The 18,303-nt window shown below is 44.1% G+C and overlaps 1 protein-coding gene across 1 annotated transcript in view; it reads left to right on the forward strand.

The window, feature by feature from the left end:
* The window catches only part of RYR3 (ryanodine receptor 3), a 572,028-nt gene that overhangs the window by 510,089 nt on the left and 43,636 nt on the right, over positions 1-18,303 (forward strand). The window contains exons 70-76 of the mRNA XM_057542134.1: positions 6,112-6,282; positions 7,011-7,070; positions 8,588-8,719; positions 9,178-9,290; positions 12,073-12,169; positions 13,797-13,903; positions 14,312-14,363. Of these exons, the coding sequence (XP_057398117.1) occupies positions 6,112-6,282; positions 7,011-7,070; positions 8,588-8,719; positions 9,178-9,290; positions 12,073-12,169; positions 13,797-13,903; positions 14,312-14,363 (732 nt within the window). The remainder of the gene's footprint in view (positions 1-6,111; positions 6,283-7,010; positions 7,071-8,587; positions 8,720-9,177; positions 9,291-12,072; positions 12,170-13,796; positions 13,904-14,311; positions 14,364-18,303) is intronic.

An 18,303-nucleotide genomic window follows, 5' to 3' on the forward strand; every position in this document is an offset into this window, starting at 1 on the left:
ATAATTTTTATTTGATTTTCCAAAGTTTATTTTGCATTTGACTTTTGGCAAACACAGCTGCTCATGTGAGGTACAGGAGGAAGGATATTTTCAGACTCCTGATCCCTGGATATCTGTCCCTAAGTTCCCTCTGAAGGGTCTTCTTAAAACCATTACAGTGTCTCGTTTGACCCTGTCCACCTAGCGAAAGTCACTGAATCCCAGACAGATTCCTTGCTACCTTCAACTTGGGGTAGATCTTTTGGCCTTTGATTGAACCAGCTAGCATCCATTGTTATTGTCAGTGGATGGCAAAAAAGCAAAGAAAATGATTCTGATACAAGGATTTGGATCCCAGATGAGCAGAAATAGCAAAGATAATCTCAGCCCTCTGGTGATGAATGGATACTCAGGGTCCTTGGATTTATATTTGGAAAGAGAAGAGGTGACAAAGAATGATGTTTCAAAACTAACCTACTAACAAACTAACCTGAAATTGTTCATTCACATCACTGAATGAGGAAAAGGGTATGTTAGTCTTGTCAGAGGATGAGCATATTCAGAATCTGTGCATCTTTCCTGCTGGTAAGGTTAGTCCATAGGAGCAGATGCTTTCATTTCATTTCCATTGACATTGTATGCCAGTTTTTTCTGAGATGTGTTCGAGAGGGTCAAAGTTACAGTGTAGTGGATGTAAGGACACTCCCTAGATGTTAAATAATAATTTGCTGTGCTTCTCAGGGTAACAAATATTCATATTGTTCCTGTGGCCTCAGTTGAGACACAAAGTGTAGTAGCAAACAGGACTAGAGCCTGAAAGGAAGCGAAGTCCCACTCTTGGCCCAGCTGCTCGGTATAGGTATGGCCTTGCATCATTCACTTAACTTCTCGGGGCCCCAGTTTACCAATCTGTAGAATGGGCTTGAGCTTACTGCCTGACTTCTCCCAGCTCTACTAGTAGGCCCTGTTGAAAAGTCAGTTTTAAATGCATCTCTAGAATTGAATAATGTTACATAAATGCAGCACATTATTTCAGACAGAGAGATATCATACCTCCAATAAACAGCAACTCATAGCCATTTCTGGTATTTTTTGGATGTAGAACTACGTATTGCGAGGATGGGGAGGGGGTATTCTCTTTATTATCAGCTGAATCCCCATTGCCTTTGCCTTCCTGAAATTAGATGTTCTCTCTACTACCTGATCTGAATGATCACCTGTGCTTGCTTTTATCTGCACTCATAATTGAATTCTGGTGTTGTATAAATGAAGTTGGCCTCAGTGCATATGGCAGAGATATGTGTGCTGGAATGCTGCATGCCCACACACACTGCACATGCCATTGCAGATGGAAAGGAAGTGGAAACAATATACTGTGGGCCACACTGTTCTTACTTGATTAATTGAAGGTCAGTTCAAAGATGTGTCCTTTTTTCCAGCAGCTAAAGCACATTTTGGGGAGAGCTCATTGTATTGTATTTTGTTTATATAACACCAGTTTGCAAATACATGTTAAGCAATACATAACTAAGCTGAGCACGTGTTTTTTGTTTTGTTTTTAAACTTGTTTTGTTTTCTGGAAAAATGGCAGCAGCTTCCTCAGAGGGGAATGGTAAGTTAGAATGTGTTTAGCCCAAGAAATGCCAGTTCCTTGACCAAGATTATAAACAATAAAAGAGTTGTGATGCAGCAAATATTAGAGTGCCTCGTGTAAAGCCACTCCACCCCATGAGCGTGATTTTCAGTGTATTGAAAAAGGGCAGGGAAGAGTTGAGAAGACATCTTTATGCTTGTCAAGCGTATTCAGAATGACATGTGTGACTTTGCTTCTTCCCATCTCCCTAGCTGCTCACTCGCCACTCTCTCATTCCCTCCACCCCCCCACCTTTTTTCACTTTCATTTGTATTCCCTTTGCTCTTGCACTTGTGCAGTTCAAGTGCTCTCTCTCCCTCTGCCCCCCTCCCCCGTCTCTTCTCTCTCCCGCTTCCTGTTCCCTCTTTCTCTTCTTCTCCCTGTCTTTCCCCCTCCCCCACCCCCATTCACTTCATCTCTCTGTCTCCCATCCCCTCCCCCTCTTCTCTCTACCATTCCCTCCTCTACCCTTCCCTGTTCTCTTACTGCCCTCCCTCCTCCTTTGGTGCCTCTCTCTCTCTCTCTTTCTTTCTGTCTCACTCTCGTTCTCCCTCTCGCTCTCTCATTCTCAGACTGGCTTCTGGACACTCACCTTTCCCTCTACCATCTAATGTTGGGTTGACTGGTCTCTACTTCCCTCACCCCCTCAGTGGGGATGAGCACTTCAGATGGCAGAGCTCTGCCCTTGTTCCGAAGCCTCCCCCTGTGCTGTCTCAACACAGCACACCACCTACCGTGTGCTGTGTCCTCCTCCAACTCCTTTTCCCTTAAGAGTCTCTGTTTTTTTTTAAGTTCACACATAAATTGTCTATTTGGTCATAAACTATTGGTGATAAAGTGTGGGGAAATGAAATGATTTTGAAGGTATAGGAATTTCTAGATTTCTGTTTCGGAAATAAAAAGTTTCAGCTAACACTAAAAAGATGCATAAATAGATCAATAGATAAATACATATATACATACATACATACATAAAAGCATTTCCAGCATTAGGGAAATGCATTGAGTTAACTAATCCTAGCAATATGTGAAGAAAAGAATAAAATTAGAACCTGTAGCGTGTAGGAGCCTTTGGCCTAAGGTGTATTTAAAGGTCACAGCGCAGAAGAGAGATTTCCCACCCTTTGGGCTGTGGGGTGATCCTGAACCACCTTGGATATTCCTAGAGTACATTTTTTAGAAACTTTTTTTAGGGGAAGCACATACATGGCCCTTTAGTTCAGTTCTCCCTCCTCTTTGTAACCACAGATCTTCTGGAGGTGATAATGTGGTGGGTGGAAGGAAAGAAGAAAATTGGGGTCTTTGGGTACATGACAGATTGTCTGCCTCCCACCCAGGCGCCAGGAGGGAGGTGGGGGGGGGGGGAAGGCATGAGATCTAAGAGTTCACTTGGGTGGCCAGATCTGAAGACCACCAGGGTCTGAGGGTCACACACTCTGGAAGGCTGGTCCCTGAGATGACCTTGCCCCAGGGATGCACTGCTTGGTCTGGGTGTAAGTCCTTTTGATCCAATTAACCTCCATCCTAACCTCCCACCCCCTCTTCATGCTGTGCTCAACCGGCTTCCAGAGCCGTTGGGTTTCTATTGTGTTGGCAGAGGAATGGGGGTGAAAGAGCTGTGACTAACATGTGCTGCCTTGTGTCTTGGACCCCTGCTTTCACTGACTGACTTCTCCTTGTTTCTTTTCTCTTGTCTTTCCACACAGGCCATGCAAGTAAAGGTACAGGTCCAATGCATGACGTGTCTTTTCTGTCCTCGTATTAGAGGTGCCAGGCTCTGGCCACCCTCTGTACTGTGATCACCGTGGGGGTGGTACAGAATGGATTTTCCCACCTGGAGGTCCCCCAGGCCTGCTTCAGGGAAGACAACTGCCTGTCAAAGAGTGAATGTAGGCCCTACCCACCCTTGGAATGGGGAAGCCGGGGAAGCCAGCCAAGCCTCGCCCTATCCGAGGTCTCCTTGCTATCTCTGCTCCCTTCCCCAGCTGCCCACTCCGCAGCCAGCACACTGACAGATAGGGACGCTGACTGAGGCTGAGAGCTCGGCAGACTCACTCCTCTTATCTGCTGTTAGTGATCCCAGCCCTTCCACACTCTACATGTCTGCCTCTTGTGCAAGGCTCCTAGGAGTCAAAGAGAGTTTTCCAAGGACTAAAGTCAAGGATTTGGAATCAGCAGCAAGGATTGGAAATAGCCATGAGTTTTTGCATAAAACGTGCACACAGTGGAATAAACCCTGGGACAGTTTCCTAGTAACCTATACAGGTTATTGCTTGGAAATATTTCTCTATGTCTCCATTGATGTGTGTCTGCTGCCACTTGTCCCAAGCCCTCTGCACGCAGGTCTGTAGCAGAGACAGGGAGATGTGCAGGAACCAGGTCATGTGCAGCTCTTAGTTAGAAAAGGAAAATGGAGTCATGGCCAGGTAGATGTCGGTCTGGATGTTGGCCCAGACTCTTTAACTGCTGTGTGACCTTGGAAAAATCACTTAACTGCTCTGAACATCATGTTCCCCTTTATAAACTGACTGGGTATCTCAGCCTTGTTGGGAGGATTAGAAATGCTTTAAGTAGCAGGCGCGTCGAAGCCACATCATTTATGCGGCATTTGTAGTTAGAACGACATGAGATTGGCCAAATAAAAGAGTGAGCAAGAAATTATTTAAATTGTGTATCAAATCCACAGAGTTCTCTTTCGCATATTTCCTTGATTATATACTGCATGTTACTCTTTACCTCTTAACATTTATATGTAATGTATATGTAACTATACCTCATAATTTATATTCACAGAACTGGGTTCTATCCTCTGTGGACAATCTGAGGATAGAACCTCACAAATTACCCTTACAATTTTCAAGGGTAATTTAGACTTTAAATGAGTTCTGCATTAGGCACAACCTTTAGAATTCTCTGCCTGATAGAACATCTGAGGAACCCAGCAAGCACTCAGTAAATAGAGCTCTTGAGGTCTTTGTGTGAATCAGCTCTCCACTGTGTGTCTAGGACATAAGACACTTTGTATCTTGCCTGTCTGCCTCAAATCCCCCTCCCTCCTCATGTTTCTCACTGCCGCCTCCCACTGCTGTCCTGGATCTGACCTGTTGTTTTGGAGCACCAGGCACAAGTAGAATTGTCTGGCAGTATTTGGTCAGACTGGGTTTTGCTGGCCAGGGATTTCACTGCGGTTTCTGTGGTGCAACCACCCGAAGGTTTAGCCACCACAAGCTGGGTAAAAGAAGTCACCACTATTTTAAGAGTGTCCATTAATAATTATGAACTTCCTTCACACTTTGGGAAGTAATTTAAAGAGATCAGCCCCAAGGCGGTGTTAATTCTGACCCTACTTAATCTTCTCTCAGCAAGCCAATCCTTCATAAAACAAATTCTGTTCCAGCCCAGGGCCCCAGGTCTTACAAGCCAGTTCCAGAGGAGCATCTGGCCTCTTCCCCGCTCCCAGAGCCTTACGTGTTTGGGTTGCTGTGAACCACAGCGCGACCACCTGGATACTGCAAACACTCGAATGCACCTCACAAAGCAAAAGCTTTAATGAGCCCCGATTCTCCCCTGTCATGGTCCCTGACTTCATTCTTGGCCTCTGGCCACCCAGCCCTTCCTCACTTCCAGCAAGAGCCCACTCAGCTGAGGCAGAGTCCAGCAAACGACGTACCACGTGGGCAGCTTTGCTCTTCTGGAACCTGACTCAGGAAAATCGGGTCACCACAGAGCTTTGTTTTGTTGAGCCCACCCATACCCACCTCGTGTTGTGGGTGCAGAGGGTCCTCAGTTGGTTGCCTGGGGCTGCCATAGCCTAGTGCATTGGCGTCTTCTCTCAGACCTCCCACTTCATTGGATGAACTCTCCCAGAAAGGGGTGAGAAAGTGTAACCAAAAGAGGGCAGACTCCCCCAGACTTGGGGCGTTCCCTCCTCACTTGTCTGCACTGTTTCTCCTGACTCTGCCCCAGCCAGATCCCAAAGCAGCCCTACCTACTTGGAGGTTCCCCTTTTCCTGCAGGAACGTGTGCTGCCTTGAGCAGAGGCTGAGTGGGATGCCGGTGCTCCAAAAGGCTCGCTCCCGCCCTGGCCACGAGCACTTGCTCTAGGGTAGATGCTCTTTCACTTGTTTGCTGCTGCCCAGCATCAGGATTCTCAGTTCTTTTCTGCAGTCATTTTGTCAGTTATCGAATCATTCTTTTAGTAGAAACACCAGTTTGTTCATTCTGCCCAGACGTCAGCGAACAGAGACCGTGGGTGTCCGTGGTGTGTGTCTGGTCACGTGGTTCCGTGAGCATGCGCACAAGGAGAGGGCGCAGGGTCAGGGCCGGTCTTGAAGGGCCACCTGGTGGGCTTTGTTTCATATGCTCCTTTACTGTGCTCTGAAATGTTTAATAGAAAGGCCCACCCTGTACTGATGGGGCCACAGGAGGCAGGCTGCCTCCAAGGTGAGGCGGTGCCTTCCAGAGTCACTGAGCCCGTTTGTTTCAACCTCACCTCCTAGTCTGGAGGACAGGACCAGGAGCGGAAGAAGACGAAGCGGAGGGGAGACTTGTATTCCATCCAGACCTCCCTCATCGTGGCTGCGCTCAAGAAAATGCTGCCCATTGGTTTGAATATGTGCACCCCAGGCGATCAGGAGCTCATCTCCCTCGCAAAATCACGGTACAGCTATGTAAGTCGCCCATCTGCTTTGGCGGAGCATGTAATACAGTTGGTGGTGATCAGTGCTCAGCCCCTAAAGGGTTTGTCCTTCTTCCCCGGGGACCAATGGACACAGAGGTGCCAAGGTGCACAGAGGCGACACGCCATCATCTTTTTTTTTTTTTTTAATTTACCATTTATGTATATATCTTTTAAAATTTATTTTATTGTATTTTATTTTTGGCTGTGTTGGGTCTTTGTTGCTGCACACGGGCTTTCTCTAGTTGTGGCCAGTGGGGGCTACTCTTCGTTTCGGTGCATGGGCTTCTCATTGTGGTGGCTTCTCTTGTTGTGGAGCATGGGATCTAGGCGTGCGGGCTTCAGTAGTTGTGGCACGCGGGCTCAGTAGTTGTGGCTCGTGGGCTCTAGAGCACAGACTCAGTAGTTGTGGAGCATGGGCTTAGTTGCTTTGCAGCATGTGGGATCTTCCTAGACCAGGGCTCAAACCCGTGTCCCCTGCATTGGCAGGCAGATTCTTAACCACTGCGCCACCAGGGAAGTCCCAACACCTCATCGTCTTTACAGTTGACTTGGGAGTCAGCGCATGCCCTTTGGGACGAGTCTCTGTCATTTCTATTCTTTTGTCCTCGTAATAAAGATCACAGCAAAACTGTCCATTGGCCCTCAGTGCATCCCTGCACCCTGCTTTATATTTCCATATTGACCTGTAGGAATAAAATTCAACATCTCTTTCCACAGAAGGACACAGACGAAGAGGTGAAGGAACATCTGTGGAATAACTTGCACTTGCAGGAAAAGGTGATGCAGCAGGAAGACAATGAGAACTCACGCAGGCTTCCTCCTGGCTGCAGGGTGCTACACACCCACTTAGTTGACTCATTTTTTTTAAATGTGTTCTAAAAACATTCTCAGAGTACTTGTGCTTAATTGGTAGGACTAACTCTCTGCCCTTAATTTTTCACTTTTTGGCCCTTAATTTTTGTTCTTTCCTTTGCTGTTGCAGAGAGGCCCAGTAAAACATGTCTTCCCACCTCCCACTGTGTGAACATCAAGCCATAGCAGGGAGGGTAAGGTTAGGTCTCATAATTTACTGACTGTAAGGTTTGTTAAAGAAGGGAACAGACACCTGGGGGAAGTTTTAGCACTTCCAGCTCTAGAGATTTGTAAACAAAGTAACTTTGTACCTGAGTTAATATAACCCAAAAAAACAAACAAACAAAATCAAGACAAATTTTGATTTTAAGGCTATTTAAGATTTTTCCAAGCCTGCACATCTGAACAACTCTTTCCTCACATACATTATATTATGCTGTAAGATGGAAGATTAAAATGACACAACTAGCCTCTCCTTTCCATCCCAAATATGTAGGAATGGTGGGTAAAACATACTACAAAAAAGGCAGTAAAAAGAAATTCCAAGTGTCAGAAAAAAGAAGGTGCTCTAAATCATAGTAATGAAGAGAAGATGATGCAGTTGGGAAAACTCGTAGAGCTCTCCTGACCAGATACATATATTATAGGGGCTGGGGTTTTTAGTAACCTGGAACAGGAGTGTGGGGCCTAACTTCCCACGCTGTGCATGAATGTAGAGCAAGAAACGTACATAAAATTGGCCTTGAACCAGTGAAACCCATGAATCTTCTGTAAAAACAGCCATGAAACCACTTAGAGAGTGTCTACCTGCTAGAATATGGGCTGAGATGCCAGTCAACAAAACTCCTGAATACAAGCTCATATTTTTAAAAAATACAGTGTGAAAGGAAATCCACCACCATTAGAGAGTCAGAAAATGCAACAAAATGAAGAATTCAAGCCTAAGGAACTACAGAAAGGAATTTTTATAGTATGGTTGAAATATTTAAAGAGATAAAGGCAGCAATGTAAACTATAAAGCAAGACTTGGACATTATTTTTTAAAAAGGAGAGGGGAGGTGGCACTGAAAAAGACCTCACAGTGACTTTTAAAAATTAAAAATAATCATTGAAATTAAATATTCAAGTTATAGGTTAAAAAATATAGTAGATACAGCTGAAAAGAGAATTTATGAATTGGAAGATTGATTTAAGGAAATCGTAAGTCAGCACAGAGAGAAAGGGGTGGAAAATATGACAGAAGGGTTAAGAGACATATAGGCTAGAAGGAGAAGTTCCTACAAAGCATCTACATTGTTCCAGAAAAAGATAGTAGAGAAAATGAGAGAGGAATTAATAGAAAAGACTCTTGAATACTGTGGAACCATGCTAGGAGTAAAAGGCCTTTTCAGTTCAAGAGGTATAAGAGATTGCTCGTTTCATGTATGTGCTTCAATTTGCAGTCTGATGACCCAGCTGTAAAGTGGCAACTGAACCTATACAAGGATGTTTTGAAGAGTGAAGAACCTTCCAACCCAGAAAAGACAGTGGAGCGTGTGCAGAGAATTTCAGCAGCTGTCTTCCACCTGGAGCAGGTAAGTAGCATCTACCTTGAGGATTGAGGGAGGAAGACTACCCTGCAGAATATAAGACTCCTTCACACTCAGTTCTTAGTTAAGAGCACCCTTGTAAGACAGAAAGCAAGGAGCAAGGATCATCCTGGCCTACCCCCAAAGTGTCATCTCGGTGCCTTGTTGTAGCAAGACTCCTCAATGCTTAACATTCCCAGTGTTTTACAAATTTTTCCCATTAGTTCAAATGACCCATCCAAACTCCCTACTCATTTGTAAAGCAATAAGGCACCAAAAGCAGTTGGGAAAAGAAAGAAAACCTAAGACTCCCACAGACTGAATCTTTTAGTGCTGGGTACCTTTTGCTGACTACAGCTGAGAAATCAAAATTCTTCTAGGGTTGAGAAGTCTGGGCTGCACGTGACTATCTTCTGCCACCCAGATCAGCCGGGTGTGCACCTACCCATGTGATTTCTTCTCAGGTGGAACAGCCTTTGAGGTCCAAGAAGGCGGTCTGGCACAAACTGCTATCAAAGCAGCGGAAACGGGCAGTGGTGGCCTGTTTCAGGATGGCCCCTCTCTACAACCTGCCCAGGCAAGTGTTCTGTCATTTTCTCCTGGCATGTGAGTCAGAGATGAGAATTAAGGTATCTTCCCAGAGCTGTGCTCTCTTCTGGCCCTGACCCTCATGATCCCAGAGGTAGAGGTTGGAGTCCTTCACCCTCAGAGCCATTACAGTCTGCATGTAGTATAATGGCCTGCTAAGGTAAGCATAAAAACTGAAACTAGATGAGATTCCTTCGTGCCCCCAAGCCTGCCTCAGCTCACCATTTTACACTGTAAAGTCAGCCATGTAAGCAGATGGAAGCTCTCTAGTTTTACCTTGGTGGGATTCTTTGTGCAGCTGTAAAGGCACCCTGGAAAAAGGGAACTGTTTTCTAAAATACTTTACCCCAAATTCCATCCACAGATCAAACAATATTTCCATGTTCAAGTACTTGGTTGACACCAAAATTATTATGTTTCCTTAGCAAGTACTGAAATGTAACCTGAGAATCCTTCAGCATGATGTACTTGCCTTCAAGATGAAGAAAGGGCACTGGTTAGGGATGGCCCAAGAGGCCAGCCATGGGCATGAGGCCTTTACCTGGATGTTTAGTCTATAATCTGAAGTCAAATATATGTGAAGGTTTTTCTGGATTGTGTGTGAACACATGCTGTGTCAACATAGGGCAGAGCATCGGTATAGACTGGACCAGTGTCGACCACTGAGGCTGACTCAGTGTCATTGGTGATATGGCAACATTCCCATCCTCAAACTAATTGCACAGTCAGTAAGGTTGAGCCTATGATCATAAACAAAGCTGGTAGTTGAATAGCCACTGCTTCATCAACTTTCAAATCAATAGGAATATCCTCACCTGGTCAGGAAAAATAAACTGACTTAGCCAAGTAAATTCTGAATCCCATGTAAATAAATGTGTTTCTTTGGAATATCGGATGAAAGAGTATTCCTATGCTTGACATTTTGCTTTCATCAAATTGTGCATCTTGGCCATCATTTGTTGAGAGTGTCCTATATCCCTGTCCTGAGCCATCTGGCCAATTGAACTCTCCTAGTTAGGGTCTTCGAAGATGATGGAGACTCATGGCCTCTGAGACACACACCTGCTCCTACAGGTCTCCTGAGAAAATAAACTAGTGTCTCTGGAAAGGTTGAGGCATCACAAATCAAGTAGAATTCATTAATAAAAAGCTGAAAAATTAAGTCAGGCAGTCATGGGCATGAAGCCTGCTGAAGTCCTGGCAGACAAATGAAATTTATAGCCCAGTAGAAAACGCAAAAATGCCTAGGATTTTTGTCTGTTTTCTAGAAGTGGTAAAACATCAGAAGGCATTCGCTTTCCCCTCTGGTAGAGAGCCATACCCGATGTGCTAATGTGACCTCCAGAAGGGCCCAGCTTTAAGCACATGTCTCCAGGGCCAGCTAGGCGGCAATTACATCTCTCAGAAACAAGCAGTTTTTTCTAAATCCACTGAAAATGTTAGTACCATCCTTTAATATTTTGGTTGCTCCTTCAACAACTCTGTTCCTGTACGGATAATAGTAAGTTCAGGAATTCATTGTGTCCTTGATGAAACGTGGCCACCCCAGCCCCTAACCCAGCTGTTCTAGAGGGTTGCCCTGGATTTCTCCCTAGCATGGAGGATTGTATGTAGATTTCATAACAACAATAAAAACTAACTACCTAAGAAGCTAGTGGTGGAGACCACTCCTTTTCTCCATCTTATGAGGATCTAAACTACATGGAGTCTTCCAAACTAAAGGGCTAAAGGGATTTATTTTATCATATGGAAACTGTTTCTCTGATGTGAGTTTTTAAAAGAAAACCTGTATGCTTTTCCCCAGACACAAAATTAACAATTTCTTCCTGAGCACCTTTCAACGGGTTTGGCTGGAAAAGGTTAATGAAAAAACTCAGTATGACAGGCTTATACCCATTTTAATGGTAATGTAACCTGTGGAGAGACCCGCTCATTCTCTGCACACCCCTCCTTTCTTGACCATGATTTAACATGACCATGAAAACACAAATTTGTACAATTTTTAAAAAAACTCTGATTGGTCAGATTTTGAAGAAAGATGGTAAGGGCTGTGTTCTACTGGAAACCATGACCAGGTCTTGATGACTCTGGTCTTGACCTTCCTTTTCTCTCCTTCCCTCCTCACATTTGGGTAACCACTTACTGGCTCGTCAGTGGCTAATATTCCCAGACGTCAATTCTTGTCCTATAGGGAGTGAGTGGCTTGTGCCAGTTTATTCAGTGCTCCCACATACCAGGGCCCCAGCTAGAACATGTGAAGCATGCAGAAGTTGTGCAGCATGCCCAAGCTTTGCTTCCTGAGTGGAAGCTGGAGCCCTTGCAGCTGTGGTTCCTCAGAGGCCCTGTAATGAAGCCACGCTTTGCTGCTTTCAGCGTATCTGAGATTAACCCCCTCACCATCAGCATGATTTTGATTGGATCGCCTGTACAGGTGATCGGCCAAAATGAATAACCAAATTGCCATATTTAGCAGATAGTTCAGGACTGTTCCTTGGCCTAATGAATTCTCATTATAGGGAAAACATGATAAAGACCCAAGGAGACCAGAGTAGGGTTATGGTGACCTCCAGGTCTTGAACCAGATATTCAGGATCCGCCACGTTAGAGGGTTCTGGCTTCTTTGAAATAAATGCTTACGGTGTGCTCTTGGCTACCCTGACCAATCAGAAGATAAGAATTGTACAAAACTGCTTACTAACCGTTAACCGCCCAAACTAAAACAAGGTGTCCCGTGGACCCCTCTTGACCTCACTCTCACCCCTTCCGCTCAGGCACCGCTCTATTAACCTCTTCCTCCATGGCTATCAGAGATTTTGGATAGAAACAGAGGAGTATTCCTTTGAAGAGAAACTAGTACAGGATTTGGCTGTAAGTACTGACTCAACTGGGAGCAGATATGGGTGCGAATGAATTTGATTTTTGTATTCATGTGTGTGCGTTATAACCGTTAAAGATGCGCAAAGAATTGGGTGTCTAAATCTGAAAGGAGCTAACTGTATAAATTATCAGAGGAAACCCTGCTAATAATGGTCATAAGAGCCAGAGGATGAATTTCACTCGGAGGGGCTGGTCCTGTGATCATCCTCCTCCTCCTCATTAACAGCTAATGTTGCTTGGGATGCGCAGCCGTGCCTTGGAAAGTCCACGCTAAGTTAAGTTTTGAGCACCCTTGGTTGCAGGAGGCCAGCCACTCCAGCCAAAGCCCTGCATGTCTGGTCAGTAGCTCCACTTTGGGGAAGGCATATCTAAATGCCCTTCCTGCCTCTCTCAGTTCTGTATTTGGCCCTTCTGAAGATTTGCCACGCCTCGTCTCTAACAGGCTTCATGCTCTAAAACTACTTGAAACAACACGCAAGGGGAAAAGCTTATTGCAGCAGCAACACTGAGCTTCATCCTGGTTCAGAAAGAAAATACACCCTTCTCTCCTTTGGCCAAGCCCTAGTTCTTTTCCTCTTTCTCCTTATTTCTCCCATCTATCTTCTTCTCTCATCCCTACTCCTCTCCATTAGTCTTGCCCTGTGTTTCTCGTATTTAACACTTTCCATGTTACATTCTCTTTCTCTTTCCCCATCTCCTTCTGTTTCTTATCCTCTTCCTGGCTCTTTTCCTTTAATCCTTCCTCCTGCATTTTCTTTCCATTTCTCTTTATGCCCTTCAGTCTTTTCATATATTCCTGTCGGTGAGAAAGACAGTCACTTGGTTTTCCCAGGTTCTTGATTAGTGTGAAGTTGACAATGAGCGTCATTTCAACCCTCTCCCTTCTTCTGAACCATTCACACAACCTGCGTAGTTCTCACCAATTTACTGAATATGGTCCACCCTGCTGGTTCTGCCACTGCTGGAAAATCCACTTATACGTCTGGCATCAGCTGCTATTTCCCTTTCTGTAAAAGGAGATAGAGAAAAGGCTTGCTCAGAGGAGAAACTGCAAGGCCCACAGCTCCAGGATGGCATCTCTCAGGAACAGCAAGATTTTCAGGGTCAGGGGTGAGGGCGGGAAAGAGAACTGTTTCAGTGGGTTGAGTCTAGAATAGTAATAGACCCCAAAACAGCCCCAGTGCTTTATAACTCTTGCCCCACACTTGTTCCCAGCCCAGCTCTCCAAGACATATGTCAGGTGTTGACGGAGAGATGCAGCCTCTCGGGGGACTCTCCAGGGCTTCCCTCCTGACCGCGGGTGCCCAGAGCTTGCATGAGAGTTCTGCTGACTGGGGTCTGTAGCGCCTCCCCTGCGGTCAGGCTTTTGCTTTTCCTTTCATTTCGTTTTAACCCCCAAATTGCAATGTTTCTTTAATTGGCTGAAAAATACGTATATTTCATTCCCCAACCTTGCACCCTTAGGGCTTCTGTCCTGAAATAAACGTATGACGTCGTGGTTTCTCTTTGTGCTTTGAGTTGACGCGCTCTGTGCCTGGTGCTTTACCTTTGTTCGCATGCGGTGGTTTGCCATGTGCTGAAATCCACGCCTAAAACCTGTCTGCCTTGGTTTGTGTAGAAATCTCCCAAGGTGGAAGAGGAGGAGGAGGAGGAGACAGAAAAGCAGCCAGACCCACTTCATCAGATCATCCTCCACTTTAGCCGCAACGCTCTCACAGAGAGGAGGTCAGCACTGCCGGAGCGCCCCGCTCGTCCCAGGCACAGGCACAGCCGTGTCGACCCCAAACCGTCCTCCCGCAGCTTGCAGTGTGCACAGAGGGGATGCCAGATTTGAGCAGCCCTCCTTGCTGCTCTGTTCTTGGCCATCCAGAAACGTCTAGGGGAACTACCTAAGCCCTTTCATCATAACGCCTGACACTGAGTCTGAAGATGAAGCAGCCTGAAACTGTAACTTCATCCCTGAATTCCGTGTCAAGCCAATGCTGATTCAGATTTTCACAGTGGTTTCTAAGAATCGGGGTGAGGGAGGGAGTTTCTAATTAACTCACTACTACGTTGAAGATTTATATGGCACTTGGTCTTTTCTGCTGGGTCCAAAGGTAGCCTGCTAAATATTTCCTCCATTCTTTCCAGCAAACTGGAAGACGACCCTTTGTACACCTCCTATGCCAGCATGATGGCCAAGGTACACGTGGGTTTTCTGCCTGTTGTCTCAGTCTTTCTATTTCCCTTAGACCTCTGCAGGCACATGAAAATTGTCACAGTGAGCGGCAGGCCTGGGACTGGGTCATGGCCTGGGCTCCAGGCCTTGCACAATTCACGTGCTATACTGGCAGCATTAATAAACCACTCTCCCATCATCCTATGGAAACCTTGAAGCTTTGCAGAAACAGTGGGGTCTGGTGGCTGGGTTCACATGACACTTCTTTTTTTTTTTTTTTTTTTTTTATTCCCAGTGTTTTTATTTTTATTTTTTTATTTATTTACTTTTTTTAATGTCTGAAACAGTTATATTAACATATTTCCATACAAATAGCCCAATGAAAGTTTAGTATTAGTTGTTTTGTTTGTTTGTTTGTTTATACTGCAGGTTCTTATTAGTCATCAATTTTATACACATCAGTGTATACATGTCAATCCCAATCGCCCAATTCAGCACACCATCATCCCCAACCCACTGCAGTTTTCCCCCCTTGGTGTCCATATGTCCGTTCTCTACATCTGTGTCTCAACTTCTGCCCTGCAAACCGGCTCATCTGTACCATTTTTCTAGGTTCCACATACATGTGTTAATATACGATATTTGTTTTTCTCTTTCTGACTTACTTCACTCTGTATGACAGTCTTTAGATCCATCCACGTCTCAACAAATGACTCAATTTCGTTCCTTTTTATGGCTGAGTAATATTCCATTGTATATATGTACCACCTCTTCTTTATCCATTGGTCTGTTGATGGGCATTTAGGTTGCTTCCATGACCTGGCTATTGTAAATAGTGCTGCAATGAACATTCGGGTGCATGTGTCCTTTTGAATTACGGTTTTCTCTGGGTATATGCCCAGTAGTGGGATTGCTGGGTCATATGGTAATTCTATTTTTAGTTTTTTAAGGAACCTCCATATTGTTCTCCATAGTGGCTGTATCAATTTACATTCCCACCAACAGTGCAAGAGGGTTCCCTTTTCTCCACACCCTCTCCAGCATTTGTTGTTTGTAGATTTTCTGATGATGCCCATTCTAACTGGTGTGCGGTTATACCTCATTGTAGTTTTGATTTGCATTTCTCTAATAATTAGTGATGTTGAGCATCTTTTCATGTGCTTCGTGGCCGTCTGTATGTCTTCTTTGGAGAAGTGCCTATTTAGGTCTTCTGCCCATTTTTGGATTGGGGTGTTTGTTTCTTTAATATTGAGCTGAATGAGCTGTTTATATATTTTGGAGATTAATCCTTTGTCCGTTGATTCGTTTGCAAATATTTTCTCCCATTCTGAGGGTTGTCTTTTCGTCTTGTTTATGGTTTCCTTTGCTGTGCAAAAGCTTTGAAGTTTCATTAGGTCCCATTTGTTTATTTTTTATTTTATTTCCATTACTCTAGGAGGTGGATCAAAAAAGATCTTGCTGTGATTTATGTCAAAGAGTGTTCTTCCTATGTTTTCCTCTAAGAGTTTTATAGTGTCCAGTCTTACATTTAGGTCTCTAATCCATTTTGAGTTTATTTTTGTGTATGGTGTTAGGGAGTATTCTAATTTCATTCTTTTACATGTAGCTGTCCAGTTTTCCCAGCACCACTTATTGAAGAGACTGTCTTTTCTCCATTGTCTATCTTTGCCTCCTTTGTCATAGATTAGTTGACCATAGGTGCGTGGGTTTATCTCTGGGCTTTCTATCTTGTTCCATTGATCTATGTTTCTGTTTTTGTGCCAGTACCATATTGTCTTGATTACTGTAGCTTTGTAGTATAGTCTGAAGTCAGGGAGTCTGATTCCTCCAGCTCCATTTTTTTCCCTCAAGACTGCTTTGGCTATTCGGGATCTTTTGTGTCTCCATACAAATTTTAAGATGATTTGTTCTAGCTCCGTAAAAAATGCCATTGGTAATTTGATAGGGATTGCATTGAATCTGTAGATTGCTTTGGGTAGTATAGTCATTTTCACAATGTTGATTCTTCCAATCCAAGAACATGGTATATCTCTCCATCTGTTGGTATCATCTTTAATTTGTTTCATCAGTGTCTTATAGTTTTCTGCATACAGGTCTTTTGTCTCCCTAGGTAGGTTTATTCTTAGGTATTTTATTCTTTTTGTTGCAATGGTAAATGGGAGTGTTTCCATAATTTCTCTTTCAGATTTTTCATCATTAGTGTATAGGAATGCAAGAGATTTCTGTGCATTAATTTTTTATCCTGCAACTTTACCATATTCATTAATTAGCTCTAGCAGTTTTCTGGTGGCAGTTTTTAGGATTCTCTATGTATAGTATCATGTCATCTGCAAACAGTGACAGTTTTACTTCTTCTTTTCCAATTTGTATTCCTTTTATTTCTTTTTCTTCTCTGATTGCCGTGGCTAGGACTTCCAGAACTATGTTGAATAATGGTGGTGAGAGTGGACATCCTTGTCTCGTTCCTGATCTTAGAGGAAATGGTTTCAGTTTTTCACCATTGAGAATGATGTTTGCTGTGGGTTTGTCATATATGGCCTTTATTATGTTGAGGTAGGTTCCCTCTATGCCCACTTTCTGGAGACTTTTTATCATAAATGGGTGTTGAATTTTGTCAAAAGCTTTTTCTGCATCTATTGAGATGATCATATGGTTTTTATTCTTCAGTTTGTTAATATGGTGTATCACATTGATTGATTTGCATATATTGAAGAATCCTTGAATCCCTGGGATAAATCCCACTTGATCGTGGTGTATGATCCTTTTAATGTGTTGTTGGATTCTGTTTGCTAGTATTTTGTTGAGGATTTTTGCATCTATATTCATCAGTGATATTGGTCTGTAATTTTCTTTTTTTGTAGTGTCTTTGTCTGGTTTTGGTATCAGGGTGATGGTGGCCTCATAGAAAGAGTTTGGGAGTGTTCCTTCCTCTGCAATTTTTGGAAGAGTTTGAGAAGGATAGGTATTAGGTATTAGCTCTTCTCTAAATGTTTGATAGAATTTACCTGTGAAGCCATCTGGTCCTGGACTTTTGTTTGTTGGAAGATTTTTAATCACAGTTTCAATTTCATTACTTGTGATTGGTCTGTTCATATTTTCTGTTTCTTCCTGGTTCAGTCTTGGAAGGTTATACCTTTCTAAGAATTTGTCCATTTCTTCCAGGTTGTCCATTTTATTGGCATAAAGTTGCTTGTAGTAGTCTCTTAGGATGCTTTGTATTTCTCGCATGACACTTCTAAGCCAGCTAATCAGGGCTTAGGCATCCAGATCATCCTCGCATTTTTACTCAGTGCTCAGAACACGTCCAGCAGTTCGGACACATCTGTAGGTGAAGGAAGTTTGGTACATTTGGAAACAGGCTTAGAGACTAGAGGAAGTTCCTAGTGTTCTGGAAGAGATGGAGTGACCAGAGATGATGTTTCTATGTCACATAGAGGGACGGTGGCCTCTGGAATGGCAAGTGGTTAAGCAAACTGCTGCTTCCGAAATGGGAGACCTTCATGTCGGGCAGCAAGGGGGGTAGGTTGGGGTACAGGAGCGCCCATTCCTCTACCAGCTGCACCATGGGGTCACTTTGGGATTCACAGCCTGGGTTTCCCTAATCTTTGGTCCAAGCCCCTGGTTCTTGTTGAGAAAGGCCAGCTCCCTGTGCTCTTGTCTGTCAATTTACACCAGAACTTGACTAAGTAGAAGAGTTCAGGTCTGTGGTTAAACCAGATGGGTCCCCATTGACTATGAGATCTCAGTGTTCCCATTTCTCATTTCTCAACCCCTTGGTAACTGCAAAGGTGGCCTTTATAGTTGAATGTTGCCTGCAGTGGTCCAAATGTTCTTGGTTTTACAGAGTGCTGAGGTCCTGAGGTACCTGTGAATTACATCCTGTCCCCTGCCCTCACACAGTAGAGTCTTGTTTACAAGGCTCACCTTTTTGTTTTGTTTCGTTTAGTTTTGTTTTGTTAACACC

The sequence above is a fragment of the Balaenoptera acutorostrata genome, chromosome 3 (genome assembly GCF_949987535.1).
Source record: "Balaenoptera acutorostrata chromosome 3, mBalAcu1.1, whole genome shotgun sequence".
Classification (NCBI taxonomy): domain Eukaryota; kingdom Metazoa; phylum Chordata; class Mammalia; order Artiodactyla; family Balaenopteridae; genus Balaenoptera; species Balaenoptera acutorostrata.